The sequence below is a fragment of the Leucoraja erinacea genome, chromosome 10, assembly GCF_028641065.1.
Source record: "Leucoraja erinacea ecotype New England chromosome 10, Leri_hhj_1, whole genome shotgun sequence".
NCBI classification, from domain to species: Eukaryota; Metazoa; Chordata; class Chondrichthyes; order Rajiformes; family Rajidae; genus Leucoraja; species Leucoraja erinaceus.
Genome location: NC_073386.1, coordinates 46034783 through 46053902, shown reverse-complemented (window position 1 = coordinate 46053902; position 19120 = coordinate 46034783). Strand labels below are relative to the sequence as shown.

The 19120-nt window shown below is 40.3% G+C and overlaps 1 protein-coding gene across 1 annotated transcript; it reads left to right on the top strand.

Annotated features, from left to right (window-relative positions):
- The first annotated feature begins 602 nt into the window (after nucleotides 1-602).
- On the top strand, nucleotides 603-18773 carry ntmt2 (N-terminal Xaa-Pro-Lys N-methyltransferase). The gene is made up of 4 exons (XM_055642117.1): nucleotides 603-1177; nucleotides 9265-9440; nucleotides 16393-16642; nucleotides 17770-18773. The coding sequence occupies exons 1-4, from the start codon at nucleotides 1024-1026 to the stop codon at nucleotides 18024-18026; spliced, it is 837 nt and encodes a 278-aa protein (XP_055498092.1). The 5' UTR covers nucleotides 603-1023; the 3' UTR covers nucleotides 18027-18773.
- The last annotated feature ends 347 nt before the right edge of the window (nucleotides 18774-19120 follow it).

Genomic DNA, 19120 nt, shown 5'->3' with positions numbered 1-19120 from the left:
ATCCAGTGTCTGATACCCACCCCAAAGCCTATTTTGGAGAGTCTGTCCAAGCTGACAAGATAGGTGTCCACCCCTCTGTCCTGCACATTATCACGGGTGTTCCTGCGCTGTGTAAGATTGCCTACGACTTTCCCACCAAGCACAGGACTAGTCTGGTTGGATCACCAGTCCCAGAGCTGATTTTGGGGTGGCCTTGGGCAGGATCTCATAATTCACATTTAGCAGTGAGATGGGTTGACACTTCCTGATGTAATCGTTCTCTCCATTTTGCCGGTACATTAGGGTGATGATGCCCTCCCTTATGAAGTTTGACAGTTGCCAGCAGGTGACATAGCTTTTTACTCGTCCAGCAAGTCAGGGCCCACCCGCCCTACAGATAGAGTCAATCAGCTTTCTTTATCTTCAACTTTTGGTTCCTGCTGCAATCTGCAGAATTCTAACACGAGCTATTAACTTACTCTCCCCAGCATTTTCACACATGGCCGTGTCTCGGATATTGAGGCTGGACCCATTCTCTTGTTGTATTAAGAAGCTGTCCAGGTGCACATACATTGAACGTTAGTCTGAGAAACTGCAAAACCAATATACAGCACTTACATTGACTGCCATACCGGTGACCCACGATTTACATGTTCAACTTCTGTGGGCGTGTCAAACCCCTACGAGGTTTCAATGCAACATTGAGTGTCAGCTTCACACTCGGTAATATCTTCTTTAAAAGTTATTTTAACGCCGGGATTTAGTCTTGCAGAACGTGGCTGCATGAGGTCAGTTTACGAGTGCAAGGATCTGGTTGGTGCGAACGGTTATAAAATCATATTGAGAAACGCGTTTTCAGCACCTGCCCTGCGAACAGGGCTTGATCAGTTTCACGGGTAGTGGCAAAGACGTGGAGCAGAGACCCGGAACATTCGCACCGAGTTATTTGAAATACAAAGAAGCTGAATCAACAGCTACTCTGACCGAAGCAGAAGCGTCAATATCTAGCAACCTTACAAACTCTCGGACAAGGTGGGAGAAAAGATGGCATGGATAAAAGCCCATCACGCGTTTAAATCGCGATGGGACAGAACGGACAATGACATGTGCCGCAACAGCATGTCGTTCTTCCTCCATAAAACCATCCGGAGTGATTTTTTTTCCAGTTATCTCTTCCTCTTGGAGGGACTGCCTCTGGGTGAGTTGAAGTGACGGTCTCCTGGGATCCGCAGGGCGGCGGGAATGAAATATCCCATTCGAAACCCACTACTGGTGAATTTAAATAGAAAGGGGGCCATTGGACAAATTGTGCTTAAAATGTATTCTTCCTAGGAGGCGGTGACAGCGTTTTCTCATTACATATTTGGTTAAATTACCGTCTGACCACACAAGCATACTTGGCAGAAATGTAAAGAAATCACGGATTGCGCCCATCTTCAATCGCAAACAGGCACGGATTTGCTGATTACCTGGGATATCCGGTCCGTTAACAGTTAATCTCAATAAAACTCTTGTAAAGGGTCGACACGATGTGGTGATATGATTCGGTGGGAGTATAGACAGATGTAGAGAACTCAGTGATCCGCAATAAGGGAAACGTTTCCTGTTTTCCTAAAAAAAAAGACCGCATCGATTTAAAAATCTTTTAACGAGCTCTACTATGAAAAGAAACCAGAGTGTGCGGTTGAGGCTAATTTTATCGCTGTTACTGTAAACGATCGCTATTTGCTACTGTTAATAAAGTGGAGAGTCACATATCAATCATAAAACTAAGTCCAGGGCAAGATGATTTTAACTTTGATATATTACTTCTCTATTATGTTATTCGTGCAAAGAGCAATTTGCATTAATTATTACACTTAGATTGTTTACCAATATTCAAAGCACTTGCAAATGGTGCAAACTATTGAACTAGGAAAGGTCAACTGATTTGACCTTTTACTGACTTCACATGGGACGGGCGTGTTTTACACGTTGTGGACATTACCCGACGTGGACTGTGCTGTCCGCTATTGCAACCTCTTGTAAATGCCAGTGATGCCATATTTATGTTTTTTTATGACATGCAGGTTACCGCTGATACAAAACTCGGGGTGAATCAAACTTTTTAAACTCTTAAACTATAGCACGTGCGAGGCTGGAGAAACAAGTTCACAAAGTCCAAAGATGCAGAGACCATTCTTCATTAAATGCTAATGTGTTCATTTCAGTCATATAATCTGAAATATAGTGAAGGACCGCCGATAGAACAATCGGTGACTGTAACGATTCTCCATTATGGGCAGCTTCAACTTAGCACACTACGAGGACTTGCCAAGGCTCGGGGTACAGGACACCACACTTTGTGAATAGAGTGGTGACGAGATGAAGTAAAACCGGCAATAAAAACTGCAATGGCAAGCTCGGGTTTCAAGGGTGTATAAATGATAGCAGAAACTGAAACCTAAGCAGGTCTGGATTTAAAATCCTGTGAATGGAAGAGTGGAATAAGAAGAGAGATAACTGTGAATGAAAAGTTGAGTATAAAATGCTTGGTTCAGAAAAGTGATGGAAACGATCACAGATAGAGGAGAGTGGTAACAAAAGGTCTGACAGTGCAGGAGTGAAATAATTATCCATTATGCCAACAACATTTTAAATTAAAACCTCGAAAATCATTTGATCACACAAACGAATATTTGATGAGGTGCGACCTTTTTTAAGGATATGGATTCTTATATCACGTCAGGTCAGCTCCTGATAACACCACGTGCCAATGCCTAAGGAGCAGGGTGGTTACTGGAGCTCTTTGCTAATATACTGCATGGTTTTAACTACTATCCTGCGACTGTGTGTCTACACATATGTGGGCGTCACTGAGCTTTTGCAGCTGTCAACTGACAGACTGATTACCATCGCAGTTCTTTCTTCAAAAAGAAGACAATCACCTGGAACTTGATGGTTTAGTTGAATGAGGCATTCTGAAAAGAAGCACTGTGTTGGGTTTCCCCAGGGTCAACGAGATCAATCAGACTGTAATTGGTGAAAGGGATTGGGGGTAATATACAGACATGGATTGTGGATTGGTTAATGAACAGAAAATGTGAGTAGAAACAAACACAGCATTTTTGAGTTGCATCGTGCTTGAGCCCCTGGTGTCCACAATTCATTTCAATTATTTGGATGGGGAAAAAAAGATTATATCATCAAAAAGCAGTGACAATTTTGTTATGTTAGGAAGATTCAGAAAGACTTCAATGAGTTATGGACAGGTTTAGTGGATGGGTGAGGACATGGCAGATAGAATATAATGTGGGAAGGTTTAAGGTCATTCACCTTCATAGAGAAAATAGAAAGTTCGGATCTTTTTAAAATAAAGTGAGTTTGAAGGGGGTTGGTGTACAGAGTGGCCTGGGTACCCTTGTGCATGAATCACTTAAAGGTAACATGCAGGTTCAGCACGCAATTAGGAGGGCAAACAATGTGTTGACCTTTACCCCTGAAAGATTTGAGTACACGTGTAGAGACATCTTACTTCAATTATATGGAGTGAGACCACCCATGGAATATTGCATACATCTCTAGTCTCCCTATTTCAGAAAGGGTATGCTTGTGATAGAAGGTAGAGACAAAGAGATGGATGGGGTGCAACAAAAAAATCATCTAATCGATTCACTGAATGTACGGTTCGTCCCATGAGGAGAGTATAAGCCTGAAATCTGTGGAGTTGAGAAAAATTAGATGTGATCTAAATGAAACACACAGGGTTTTTTTTATCAGGCTTGACAGGTTTGATGCACAATATCTGTTTCTATCTATACCGTCCTCTTCCCTCTCCTTGGGCTTCCATTTTTCTATTCCATCCGACTCCATCCATAACTCACCTGCATATGTTTCTCAGCTCCACCCCCCCTCCTCCTCACCTACCTGGCTCCATATGCCCATCATTATTCACCTATTTATCAATCACCTCTTGCTTCTGTCTCACCACTCCCTCTCTCCTCCTTACACTGGTTATCTTGCCTCATCACTCTCAGTCCTTATGTATTGCTTTGACCTGAAACGTTGACCATTCCTTTCCACCCACAGATGTCGTGGAGTTCCTCCAGCAGATTGTTTTATACTTCACACTCCAGCATCTTGTGACTCCTAGATGTAGGCGTTGTGATTTCCCTGGCTGTGGTGCCTAGAATCCCAAAGTATGGTATCAACCATTCAACCACACTGGGTTATGAACCTGAAAATGTCTATTTCAGAGGTTCTGTGGAGCTTCAGTCACTGAGTGCATTTAAAACAAAGATTCATGTGTTTTTGAATATTAAAGAATCAAGGCAAGAAAATGCTGCTGAGGTAAAAATTATTGAATGGCAGAAGAGTGACAATTAGTCAAATTCCCTTCTACTACTTTTTCATATGTTTTGCACGTTCTCGTTGAGAGGATACATACTCAGCCATATCTGACGGCCAACCCATCCCAAGGTGGTGACTTTTTGAAATTTGTTGTATTAAAATCATGTTTTAGTGCATTGTAGAAGTGTGATTTCAATGTTTTTTATTTGAAGTATTTTTTAAGATAATGTAGGGCCTACATGAGAGATAGGAGCAGATTTTTGTTATTGCTCGACCTCCAAAATCTGGGGGATAATAATACAGGCCATCCCTCACCTCAAAAAGTGGGGGGGGGGATATTGGACAAAATTGGACAAAAAATCTTTTAAATGTGTTATAATTTCAAGTGCTATTTTTTTTTGTAGTTGGAAAAAGGGACAAGAAATAATCATAACATTTCCTGACTTTGCATAGTCATACAAATTATGTTTTGCTCAGGGAAAAATTCAGAGTATTTTGAAAGTATGCGTTCTCCTTTTGACGTATATTTCATTTTGATTTGAATTTAGAATCTTCAAACCATGACATTCTTCTTCTTGAGTTTGGCGTGTACAGCCTAAAGTTGCAGGACAACTTGTTCTATTTGATCTTATTTGATTGTGCACGTTGGGTTGACTGCATTCATTGAAACAGGTCGCACCACGTCAAGGTTGCAATCTCCCACCCCAAACCAAGACATTAATAAAGGGGGTATATGTTTGTGGAAATGTTACTTTTTTTTAAGTAAGACTTTCGAGAAATCTAATATGCATTAAAAATATATATTTTAATGCACTCTTTCCCGAGAGTATGTCAATCGAGGACCAGAGGACAGATTTAAGGTGATAGGAATCTGAGGGGTAACTTTTTCCACATAAAGGGTGGTGGGTGTATGGAACAAGTTGCCGGAGGAGGTAGTTGAGGCAGGGACTATCCCAACATTTAAGAAACAGTTAGACTGATACATGGATAAGACAGGTTTGGAAGGGTATGAACCAAAAGCAAGTAGCGTAGCTGGGACACGTTGGCGGTTGTGGGCAAGTTGGGCCGAAGGGCCTGTTTTCACATTGTATCACTCAATGACGACATTATACGTCGACCATGCATGAATGCTTCAAAAACAAGTGGTCGAGTTTTATTGCCATATACTCAAGCATAGAAACATAGAAAATAAGTGCAGGAATAGGCCATTCAGCCCTTCAAACCAGCACTTGCATTCAATATGATCATGGCTATTCATCTAAAATCAGTACCCTTTCCTGTTTTTCCCCATATCCTTTGATTTCGCTAGCCCCAAGAGCTAAATGTAACTGTCTTGAAAGCATCCAGTGAATTGGCTTCTAACTCCTCCTGTGGTGAATAGAATTCATAAGTTTGTCCTCATCTCAGTCCTAAATGGCCTACCCCTTATTCTTAAACTGTGGCCCCCTAGTTTTGGACCTTTCCACAATTTCAAAAGCCTCCACATCCTTCATGTATTAGGGCTACCAGAGCTGTGTGCAATACTCTAAATGTGGCCAAACCAAAGTCCTTGCATCATATACTTCTTCAACAGAAACATTTGTGGGCAAGTCAGAGCTATTGGCAAACAAATAATATACAACCTGTAAAAAGCATGGTGTATAACATGGTCAGGTCTCTCTGAACCCGTTGCAATGCTTGGAGTCTCTGCATGGTCCAGATGCAGATGACCAGTCCCTGAGGCTGGTGAAATGCCCAATGAACAATCTGATCATCTTTGACATGTCCAAGTTGGTGGTAGATCTTTCCGTTCTGTCAAATTAATCAATGAATTTAACAGTTTTAAATGTCTATACTATAAAATGGTTTTGAAAACTACTAATTCTGAAATAAATAATTTTAAGAAAGTTACAAAATAAAGTTTTTTTTTAAGTTAAAAAACAAATAAAAAAACAATAATTATTAGTACTGAAAAAAAGTAATTTTTGAAGAATTAGTAATTCAGGGATTACTGAACTCCAAGTGGTTCAGTTCAGAACTAATGACGTGATGCAATAAGATTTATCATATTCTTTGGCTTCGTGAGTGGCCAAGTTTAAGTTAAATTCACAACATGCAATACAGGATGTTCTTCCACTTCCAAACTTAAAAATATCTTAAAAAAGGACCTTCAAGATTGGTAAAGTTGAAAGAAATATTTTGATCTTTTTATATTGTTATATGAAATATATTGGTATTAGAGCTTGACACTTTGCAAGATATTTAATGCACCTTTGTGAATTATCTAAGCAGTAGTCGGGGAATAGTCGATGTCCAGATGGATCTTGGGGTCCAAGTACATAGCTTCCTGAAAATGGCAACTCAGTAGATAAAGAAGGCATTTGGTAAATTTGCCTTCATTGATTGAGGCATTAAATATATTTTAGGAAGTCATGGTGCAGCTGTGTAAGACTTTGGTATTACATGCAGTTCTGGGCACTCCTTTACAGGAAGGATGTGAAGTCTTTGGAGATGGTGCAAAAGAGGTTTACTGGAATGCTGCCTGCATTAGAGTTTATTAGGAAAGGTTGGCCAAACTCGGATTGTTTTTCCTGGAATGCTTGAGGTTGAGGGGAGATCTGATAGAAGTATATAGAATGATGAAAGGCATAGATAGATAGGGTGGGTAGTTAGAATATTTATCACAGGATCTAAATGTCAGACTAGAGGGCATACCTTTAAGGTGAGAGAGGCGCAGTTTGAAGGAGATGTGCGGACAAGTTTTTTTTACACAGAGGATGGTGGATGCCTGGAATGCTCTACTGGGGACTGGTAATGGTGGCAGATATAATAGTGGCATTTAGGATGCTTTTGGATGGGCACATGGATTGTGGACATTGTGAGCCGAAGGGCCTGTTGCTGTGCTGTATTGTTCATTTATTTGTTCTATGAATAGAAAATAAGATGAGTTAAGTGGGGATTCATATACCTAGTAACAGCTATCGAAGATATGTTTTTTAAATGCTAATTCTAACAATTATTTGAGTGTCAACTCTTCTTATTGCAATATATCAAAAAGTGATCCTGCTTATGGATCAACTGGTTTATTTTTGTGAAAATGAACATAAATTGTAATCATAGAGCACTCTTATGTTAAGGCTTGCTACTAAAGCCATACAAAAACAATAAGAATGCAAAGACAATAATAATAATGTCAATGTGCAGGAGGATAAATATTATCACTGGCTATTTCAAGGCTGACTTCTAGTGATTGTTGGAACTGAGGGTGAGGAATGTCTGTGTAATACCACTTCTCTTAAAACAATACCTCAAGAAAACTGATGGAAAATCCCAGCCTCCACGCATTTGCCTATTTGAGCACATCGCGGTTTCTGTTGCTGGACACTGATTTGCAGCGGAGTTCAGAGAAAATGAGCATGTCCCCTTTAAGTGAAGGCACAACTTTAATCAAACCCAATATTGATAATGTTGTCAGAGTATGAGGTTCACCAAGTCAAACTGGAGTGGGGAAATCAAGCAGCAAGATTCCAGCATACATTTTCCATGGGTATCCAATTTCTCCTGCAGACTTTCATGCTTACATATTCTAATATGAGAGCAGAATTATGGTCCCCGGCGATTATTTTAATCAAGATGGTTTGGAAACATTTGGAAAATCACTTTACACAATCAAACATTATCCTTGAAATATCATATAGGAAACATTTGCACAATATTGAAATTGGACATAAAATGAATAATTCTTTTGAATGACTCAAGGCAGTGACATTGTTTACAATTATATTTGATATTTTTTCTCATAATATTCTCAGCCTTTCATTTTTATATATGTTCTTCCCCTGTGTTTTAATTCGTTTTGGCCCAGGCAGTGAACTATTTACTGAGTGATATAGCAGACAAGGGCATCTCCCGAGGTCTCTGCAAATTCTGCTTGTAGTTAGTTTTTACAAGATCTACAAGAACATCTGGTCTCTATTTAGTACCTCTATCCTGACAACATGGTAAAGAATAGTAACTTGATTGCCTTATGGAAAATTATGGGTACAAATCCCCAATGTAATAGAGTTTACTGGAGTAACAATACCTAAATTGCCTCTCACTTACCCGCACTGCAGACAACTTCAGTCTTTTAAATCCAACTTAAAAAGACAGAGAAATTGGAAATCATGACTATATTCAAAAAGCTCAGTTTGTTTGGCTCACTTTTAATAGATAAAAATTGTGTAAGAACAAGACCCCTGGATAGCACCAGCGTAGTGATGCCATGTGGCGCTCCTGCACTAATTGATGGTGCAATTCCATTTTGATGGCAGATTCTGCCTGCTCACACATGGAGAAAAAAAACAAAAGCTCCAAAAATGACTCAGTGAAACACCCTCTTTAGAAAAACAGACATGTGGAGATGGAGGTGCCGGGTGATAAATCACTGCCAAATAACATGTCAAATGTTAAACTTCTTATGTCTTTGGTCCTTCCCTGTTGAAGACTAAGCATTCTCTTTTGATTCAAGCTTGCTCTTTCAATTATTTGAAAATACATCAAATATCTTACTGTCCAAAAATCTTTTTTCCAACTATTTTTATTGGGGAATAAAGAACTAATAAAATGTTTGGCTTGCAGCAATTGAAAATAAATTTGAATTCAGTGCATTGATAGACTGTAAAGAGCCATTTAGAACAAACTTAGCTTTATAAAAAATATACTACCGGTATGTGGATATTTTAAAAAAGTATACCAGGCTATAAAACATACCCCTGGTATGAAATACGATATAAGAGAATGTTTTGATTCATCGCATTTAAAATTAAAGTACAGCTTTTTCTATATTGAAAACTATTTGAACAAATATTTAGAAATGATTTTCTAAAGCTACCAAATGAAAAAAGATAGAAAGCAAAAATGGTCATTTAAAAGCTTCGCAAATGGATTCATTTCTTCTCACATTGACATTTTTTTTACTTTTGCTTTTTTCTTTAGTGAAACTGTTCACTTTGACAAGTGAAATCATTAATGGTGAAATGCAGTTCTATGCCAGAGCCAAACGCTTCTATGAAGATGTGCCAGCAACAGAGGAGGGTATGATGGGAGACTTTTTGGAGCTCAACAGCATAGATGTCGAGGCTTCCTGTGGGTTTCTGAGGAAGTTTGTTGGAGTAAGTGCAGTACTACAGCCAACAAGAGTTAACAGACACATTGCATAATGCATGTCAAAACCACTCCTGGATAATCATATCAATATGCTAGTTATTTTTGGATGATATAATTTCAAATATAATTTGGGTGCAGTATATGTCACACTTTTTACCTTTTTACAAAATAAGTGTGCATTTTATTCTTGTTAAAGTGAGGTGTGTTGGGGAACAGAGCACACAAGTTTAGAACTAAACCAGCAAGGTCCCACATGCAGTCTGGGATTTCAATGCACATCGCTGTCCAGCAGATTCTACTTGTATGTGAGATAATATTATGCAAGCACAAAATCAGGACCAGCTGTGATTCCCTAATTACTGAATGAGCTATCATCACAGGCAGGAAATGTGCCACAACAAAGAACATTTAGATTTTGTAGCAAGTTTGATGTAATAAAGTACACCCTAATAAAGTACATCTTATGGGGTAAAAGTACCTAGATAGCAATGGTGGAAATAGGGCTAAATTTCAGATATCCAGAAAGAGCCTTTAGTGAGGCATTTGATGTGACCATGGAGCTAGCAAGATGAAGTATTTAGAGAAATTGCGAGGTGGGAAGAGGGGATCAGTCGATTGATGGCTCAGGCACTGAAAACAAATGGAGGTGTCATAAGAGTCATAGAGTGATACAGTGTGGAAACAGGCTCTTCGGCCCAACTTACCCACCACCCTTTGTGTGAAAATGTCACCCTTCAGATTCCTATTAAATCTTTTCCCCTTCACCTTAAACATATGTCATCTGGTCTTCGATTCCCTCACTCTGGGCAAGAGATTCTACATCTATCAGATCTATTCCTCTCATGATTTTATACACCTCTAGAAGATCACCCCTCATCCTTCTGCTGCTCCAAGAAATAGAGACCCAGCCTACTCAACCTTAAACATTATGTGTAATGAAAACAAGGTCAGAGTCAGTTTATATGAGCGGTGGAGTTCTGAATCATTTTATATTGATGGCAGAACTCAGGGGAATATTAAATATGGCTTAATCAGCATTTCAATGGAATATGGGGTGAAAAGTGGATTAAGGTGGATGGGGATGCAAAAGACAAAATAAGTTGCCTTGCATGGAAGTGGGTTGTGAAGCACAGCTAAGATCAGGTATTTGGGGCTTTGAAAGAGGTTCAGTCAAAATGGACTTTGGGGAAGATGAAAGCTTCCAGAAGCAACCGTGTGGAGGCTTTGCTTGGAGACAAATAGCATAGCTTCAGTCATCTGCTTGTTCAGAAAATTACTCGGCTTATTAGTTGAACAGCAAAGTAGTGGTTGAGGAATTTATGAGGAGAGGGTTGTAGGGAGGCAGCAATGGCTGTCGCCAATATACATGTAAAAGTTGAGCATGCAAACAGCTAAAGTCACTCAAGGACAGCATGTAAACAAGGAAATGAAGTGGCTAGAATGAAAAGTTGATGCTTCCCCAAGGGATGTGAAACACATTTTCTTTGTAAATTTAATCAGGGAGTAATAGACACAAGTTAGGCAAAGGTCTTAAAAGATGGACAGTGCAGATAAAACCATTCTTGATAGTAAATGCTAAGAGATTCAGGAAAGGACATGGTGTCAAATCCAGTATTAGTCACACAAATTACACAGATGACTTAGACTGGGGCATTTGAGGTGTGGGGAAAGGAACAGCAATTGTGGTTCAAAGGGGCCTGGGGGGAAGACTGGTTATGGGAAAGCAAAAACAGTCAAGAAGAATAGTATATTCCATGTCAATGCTGCAGCCTCAATATTTTACAGTTTATAGAAATCTCAGATAAGGGCACCAGGGCTATCTATTTTACACAAAGATATGTTCAAAATTAAGTTGTGATGAGAGTATCAGAAGGCTTCATAGGAACATTGTTGGATCGAAATAGTAGGCAAATGCCGTACAATGTGGAAGACTGTGAAGTAGTTGATTTTGGCAGGAACATAATTAAGATTGGGACATATATACATGGTGAGAGATTGCAGAGGTCTGATCTGCAGAGGATTTTGACATGAAATCATAAAGCTATGGAATATTTTTTTCTTTCATTGGGCTGTGAGTCTCTAGAACTCTCTTCCTCAAAGGGTGAAGGCAACAGAGTATCTGAATATTTATAAGACAGAGCTGGATAGATTCTTCATAAGTAAAAAAGTGAAAGGTTATTGCAGATTACAATCAGGTTAACCTTGATCTCATGGAATTGCTGAGCAGGTTTAGGATGCTGAGAGGCCTGCTCCTGCTCTTAATTTGTACGTTCATATGTAATATGACGAGCATAGCATTAAGACAAACCACTGAATGGAGAACTATGGTTCTCATCATGCTGCTCTTGAAAAATTTCTATTGATGGCTTATTATTTGTTCAATCAACCATATGGTAGTTATTATTTTGATGATGGGATGACTACAAGAGTGGATTTCTTGGAACCAACCCAAATTTCTGTGGGTAACTTGGTTGGATTTAATCAAATGTAATGAGGGTGCAGGGGAAACTTATAAGGGTGATGTTAGTGCTGGAGAATTATAGTTTTGAGAAGAGATTGAAGGGAGCTTTGAGAAAGGACCTGTTTCTTTGGGCACAATGGTTGCTAATTAGGAAATGGGGACTTAACATAATTAGTAAAATAATTAGTGAGATAATAGTTAAGCAGGTGAGAATTTGAGGAGCTGTAAACTACAAGGCTACAAAATGAAAGATGGGAAGTAGGGGAAACTGATCTGGATAGACACAACAGGTCAACTGATCTCCTTCTGTGCCTTAACTTTTCATAATGTTGTGGTGTTATCATTCTGGGAATCATGATCCATTACTTCTTCTTAATGCCCAACCTTAATTATTTTCCTTCCATATTATAGCAAATTTAATTTCTTAGTTTAGTGACCATTACAAATACAATCAGAACAGGAAAAGAACCGAAAAGATTTATAAGCTGGGACCAATCATTATTGAAGGTTTGCCATGAATTTATCCAACCTTTCACTGTGTACGCACACACGCTGATAAAACCCTAAACCATAAACTTTGCATCTCAGCGCACTTGAATCAACATTTGGTCTTGGAGTCATAGAGTCATACAACACAGAAGCAGCCCCTTCAATCCATCATGACCATAATCACTGTCATTGAATCCCCATTATACCACCAGGTTGTTCTCCATTCCATCACATTTTATAAATGAATATTTCAAACTTGCTGTTTATACTTTTTATATTATTAATTTTATATTAGAATTGCCTATTTGTTCCCAGGTCAAATTTTATATTTAGGTCTAATTCTGTTTTAAAGCCAAGAATACATGTCACGCAGCACAGGGATGAGCCCTTTATCCACACCATTAGTCCTCCAACTCCCCACTAACTATCCTGTACCTACTTATACTAATCCCGGACTAATCTCATTTTATTGGCCCCCTCCCTCTAGATTCTACCACTCAATTGCACATGGTAATTTGAAGTCACAAATTAATTTACCAAAAATGCATATCTTTGGAATGTGGGAGGAGACTGAAGGATGGAAAGGAAACCCATTGGTCACAGGTAGAACGTGCAAAATCCACACAGGCAACAGGAGAGGTCAGGGTTGAATTCAGAACTCTCGAACAATACAGTTGTACACCACGTGTTGCTCACAAACTTTTAACATGTCATTGATTAGCGCCACAGTAGCGTGATGGTTTAATGTCTTTCTCTTTCATAAATATTGTAATCTCTGAAACCAAAAGACTGAGTTTCCAAAGTATCTGCACAGGTAAGGGGCCAAGCCAAGACCCCCAGGTGACTGAGAAAATGGTTCAGAGAACTTTCACAATAGCGGCATTTAGGAGGTTTTACGATAGGCATGACAATATGTAAGGAATGGAGGGATATGGATTAGGTGCAGGCAGAAGCGATTTGTTTATTTTGGCACATGTTTGGCACAGACATGGTGGGCTGAAGGGCCTTACCCTGTCTTACAATGTTCTGCTTTCTAAGTTATAGAAATAACCCTAAGAGAACCATATGCTTATTTTTTTTAAAGGGTTTTAGCTCTTAGCAAAGACTGGAAAAATGTATGCCTCGAACTTCCCTTATATTTGGTGTATATTCCGTGTGGCACTAATGCCATTAGGATTTACCTAATAAATTATGTCTTTGGGACATCGTTGCTTTAAGAAATCGTTGTTATTGTTTACTTCCTTGAAGGGGATTCAAAGCTTAATCTGTGCAACCGACAGATGCTGCCCCTGCTGGGAAGGCAGCAGCAAAGTCACTGGTGCCCTGATCCTTGGGAGATGGGTCAGTGCTGTTAAAGTACCGTCTCTGTGGCATTCTCAGGCATATGGATCTCCCAGGGAGTATCCTACCCTGACAATGATTCGGGCTGATCACTCGTAAGTGTAGTCAGAAATGCCTGTAACCGCTAGCAGTATCAGAGTCCCATATTAAGCCATCTGTGCACCGATCACAGAAGCCTTAATTTGCACTGAGAGCTACTGGTAACATTTTATTGGAATAAAGATTATAGGGGGTGATTTCCAACATGTAATAGAGATGTCCTAAGGGTAGGTGAGGGACACAGAATCAAAGGACAAAGGACATTTATTGTCACATGCACATAATCAATATAAATCCACATGCAGCAGAATTAAGCACAATTTATTTTTATGCATCTCAGAGGCATTCATTCAATCTAAACTTTAAGTGCTACCCCAAGCACACAAATGACCTTTATTTCTGCATTTTCAAAAGCTCTAAACATCTAAAGACGATTACTGCCAATGTATCTTCTTCTTCCTTGTTCATTGGCTATATTTAAGAGGGAGTTAGATGTGGCCCTTGTGGCTAAGGGGATCAGAGGGTATGGAGAGAAGGCAGGTACGGGATACTGAGTTGGATGATCAGCCATGATCATACTGAATGGTGGTGCAGGCTCGAAGGGCCGAATGGCCTACTCCTGCGCCTAATTTCTATGTTTCTATGTTTCCTTGGAATATTTAAACCTAGGGGTCCAAATCCACCTACAATTTTATGGAACGTTATCACTTTTGAAATATTTATGCAATGATATTGTTGGGTGACATATATATATATATATATTTGAGTATCTAACTACCAGTAAAAATATTGAGCTCTCTACAGTGGCTACTGCTTTATCTAGTCAAAATGTGAAAGATGCTGTTACCTCCAGAATGGAAGCACTGCTGGTATTCACAGGCTAATTTGATGTAATAATGAATTGGCAATTGACTTAATTGTCACCAGTTGTGACTTAAAATCAGCCAATGGCATGAAAATACAATGCTGTCCTGACTTCACCTCAACAGCTGGAGCTGCATTTGCACGGGATCTTGACGGCAGATCATGCCCCAGTTATCAGCATAATTTGGTTCATGCTGAAAAATAAAGAAAATAAAAGCACGGGTAGGCCACCCAACCCCTCAAATCTGCCCCCCACTCTGCTTTTTCAATGCCATATCCCTCAATTCCCCAATCTTTAACAAAACAATCTAATGGACACAAAATGCTGGAGTAACTCAGCAGGTCAGGCAGCATCTCTGGAAAACATGGATGGGTGACGTTTTGGGTTGGGACCCTTCATCAGACAAAAAAATCGACTAACTTGTAAATTAGTCATAGAGTCATGCATCATAAAAATAGGCCCTCTTAGCCTAATTTATCCATGTGTTAGGATCAAGGTGTTAGGATCAAGCTCATCCCATTTGTCTGCATATGGCTCGTATCCTTCTAAATCATTATAATCTATGTACTTGAACTGCAGAGCATCTTGGGCAATACAGCTCATCCTCTCCATAACACACTGGTCAACCTGAGCAGTATCTTCAGCAACAGACTGGTTCCACCGAGATGCAAAACAGAACACCACAGGAGATCCTTCTTCCCTGTGCCTATCAAAATGTACAACTCCTCCCCCTTCTGTCGTGCGGTAGAACGACTGTACCTCCACTTCCATTAAGTCATCCCTCAGCTTCCTAGAGTGGCGAAAGCTAGCAATAGCTCAACAAGTTTATACAACTAGTTCACTGAACTCTTGGGCTCCGTCTGCCATGGCCTCCCTCTGGCGCTAATCAATTTGACTCTTCTTCCCATTCTCATACTGATCTTTCTGGCCTGGGTCTTCTCCATTGCCAGGGTGAACCCACACACAAACTGGGGGAACAACATGTCATAGTCCGCTTGGGCAGCTTAGAGCCTAACAATATGACATTTGAATTGTACAGTCTTTGGTATCAACCACACCCAACCCCCACCCCACCCCACTCCTCTTTATCCTGTCCCTAACTGGGCTCACACCTATTTCTTCCCTCTCTCTCCCCTCTTCTCCCCTTCCACCTACATTCCTTCCAACAGCTTGGCAATTCTTCAATCCCGTTGTCTCACACCTATCTCTTCATCTTTGGCCTTTGGCCACTGCCTTTCAAAACCCCCTCTCAACTGTATCAAGCCATTACCGGCCAGGATTTGTACAGCCCCTCCTCTCTTCCAGCTTTCTTTCCACACCACAATCAATCTGAAGGTCCTCGACCCAAAAGATCACCCGTCCATGTTCTCCAGAGATGCGGCCTGCCCCGCTGAGCTACTCCAACCCTGTGTCTTTTTTTTTGTTAAGCCAGCATCTGCAGTTCCTTGTTTCTGCAACCAGTCTATAATTTCTATTCATAACCAGATCATCAGTCTTTGCTGCATTCCTTGACAAACCTGCATTAACACATATGGCCAGTAAATCCTCATCACTAAAGCTAACACTAATTAACAAAAGCAATTCTGCAAACTTAGAAAAATAATATTTAATAAATTATAAAGAGATGACCTTTAAAATCGGTCAGGCTAAATTGTTGTGCTACTCTTCTTGGCAGAGATGCAGGCAGAATTTGTACAGAACAAGTTGCATTATTTTGTTGTCCAATATCAATTAGGGACTGATATATATTTAATTTTCACAGGGTCCAGGGAAGGCTGACACTGAGTATGCATTGGACTGTGGCTGTGGCATTGGCAGAGTTACCAGATATGTCCTGCTACCTTCTTTCTCCTCTGTTGACGTGGTGGACATGATGGATAACTTTTTATTTGAGGCACTTTCCTACATTGGAAAAGATGCACAAAAAGTCAAGGATTATTTCTGCTTTCCTTTACAGCAGTTCACTCCACCCATTAAAAAGTATGATGTTATCTGGATTCAGTGGGTAACTGGTGAGTTATACCTCTAGAATTACAGAGAATAATTCTGAAATGATACCGTGACTTCACTTTTTAAGAAAGGAGGGAGAAAGAAAATGGGGAATTATGGACCAGTTAGCATTACATCAGTAGTGGGAAAGATACTTGTCAATTATTAAAGATGTTATAGCAGTGCATTTGGAAAGCAGTGACAGGATCAGTCAAAGTCAGCATGGATTTATGAAGGGGAAATCATGCTTGACTAATCTTCTGGAATTTTTGAGGATGTAACAAGTAGAACGAGTAAGGGAGAGCCAGTGGATGGGTGTATCTGGACTTACAAAAAGCCTTTGACAAGGTCCCACACAAGAGATTAGTGTGCAAAATTAGAGCGCATGGTATTGGGGGTAGGGTATTGACATGGATAGAGAACTGGTTGGCAGACAGGAAACAAAGAGTAGGAATTAACAGTCCTTTTCAGAATGGCAGGCAGTGACTAGTGGGGTGCCTCAAAAACCCCTGTTATTTACAATTCATATTAACGATTTAGACGAGGGAATTAAATGTAACATCAAGTTTGCAGATGTCACAAAGCTGGATGGCAGTGTGAGATGCGAGAAGGATGCTATGAGACTGCAGGGTGACTTGGATAGGTTGGGTGAGTGGGCAGATGCATGGCAGATGCAGTATAATATGGATAAATGTGAGGTTATCCACTTTGATGTCAAGAACAGGAGGGCAGATTATTATCTGAATGGTGTCTGATTTGGAAAAGGGGAGGTACGATGAGACCTGGTTTTGCTTATAATCACTGAAAGTAAGCATGCAGGTAGAGCAAGCAGTGAATAAAGCTACTGGCATGTTGGCCTTCATTGCAAGAGGATTTGAGTTTAGGAGCAAGGAGGTCCTACTGCAGTTGTACAGGGCCCTGGTGAGACTGCACCTGGAGTATTGAGTGTGATTTTGGTGCTATCACAGAGCACCTTAAAGAATCTGACATGGAATAGCATTTGCAATAACAAGGGATAAGTTTGAATTTCTATTCTCGTGGCTGAAAAAGGTGTTTGATTTAAGAAGGCCAATGGAACAAAACAAAAGAACAATATACACTAAAAGTCGTCTGAAATGATCTTGATTTATATATAATTCTTCTTCCACAGGACATTTAACTGATAAGGACCTGATGTTGTTCTTAATAAGATGCAAGAGCAGCCTGAAGGATGATGGAGTTATCATCATTAAAGATAATGTTGGGCGACAGGGATGTGTCTTGGACCAAAATGACAGTAGTGTAATCCGGGAGATTGAGATTTTGAGGAATATCATAGCAAAATGTAATCTGGAGATCATCTGTGCTGAGAAACAGCTGGACATCCCCGAGCAGTTTGTACCTATATGGATGTTGGCCTTGAAATAGGAATTAAACGTGCTTAATTCAATGTCCATAGAGTAGACCATTTCTATGATGCAAAATAATTGTGATATGTAAAAATGTTAGCACTAGATAATGCTATACCTAGATTTATAAATCCATTGTTAACGATCTAATGCACTTCTTTTGTACATGATTCATTTTAACATACTTAATTCATTGTTATTTGTGTTTCTTTATAACTTGATTGCAAGATACAAAATGTTTACTTTTGCTTTCTATGCAGCATGTCATTTGTGGTCAAATCGGGAAAATGTGCTTTCAGTTCATTGTCCATGTTGTTTAATACCATCATACGAACAGTGGTAAAGTCATCGGAACCTTGAACAGTTTGTGCAATTAAACCGTTTAAATCATTTCCAGGAAGTCAGTAATAGGTCGGCAGGAACATTAGTTGCTCATTTCAGCAAGATATATTGTATTGATCTCAGAATCAATGATTCACCAAACAGTCCTATCTACTGCCAGCCACCGCACATGGCAGCAGGCACCACCCCCCACCCCCTGCATCCCTCATTGTTCTTGGTAGTTCCCCTCTCACTGTGTACCCCCTTCTTTCATGCCCCCCCCTCCCTTGCTAGATCTCCCCTTCGTTCACGGCATCCCCTCCCCCCCTGCCAGTTCCTCCCTTTCATTCTTGGTGGCTTTCCCAGCTCTCTGACAGCCCTCTCCGCTCTCTGACGGGCCCCTCATTCTCTGACGGTGCTCCCCACTCTCTAACGGCCCCCCCCCCCCCCCCCCTCTCCAACACCCCACTCGCTCACCGACACCGCCCTCGCTCTCCGACGGCCCTCTTCGTTCTCCGACAGCCCTCCTTGCTCTTCAGCGGCTTACCTCCCTCTCAGACAGTCCCCCCCGCTCACTCTTCGATGGCCCGCATCACCGACAGATCCCGTCGACGTTCGCGGTGGACGAGCCGGGCAGAAGAGAAAACAGAAAAACAATAAACACTAAACACCAACTAAAACTGTCAGATTTAAAAAATAAATTCTGGGTAGTCATAATTTTGATTCATGCAGACCGGAACTTATCTCCAGAAAAACATCTTCCTCAAATCCTAATAAAAGTCTTGACAAACC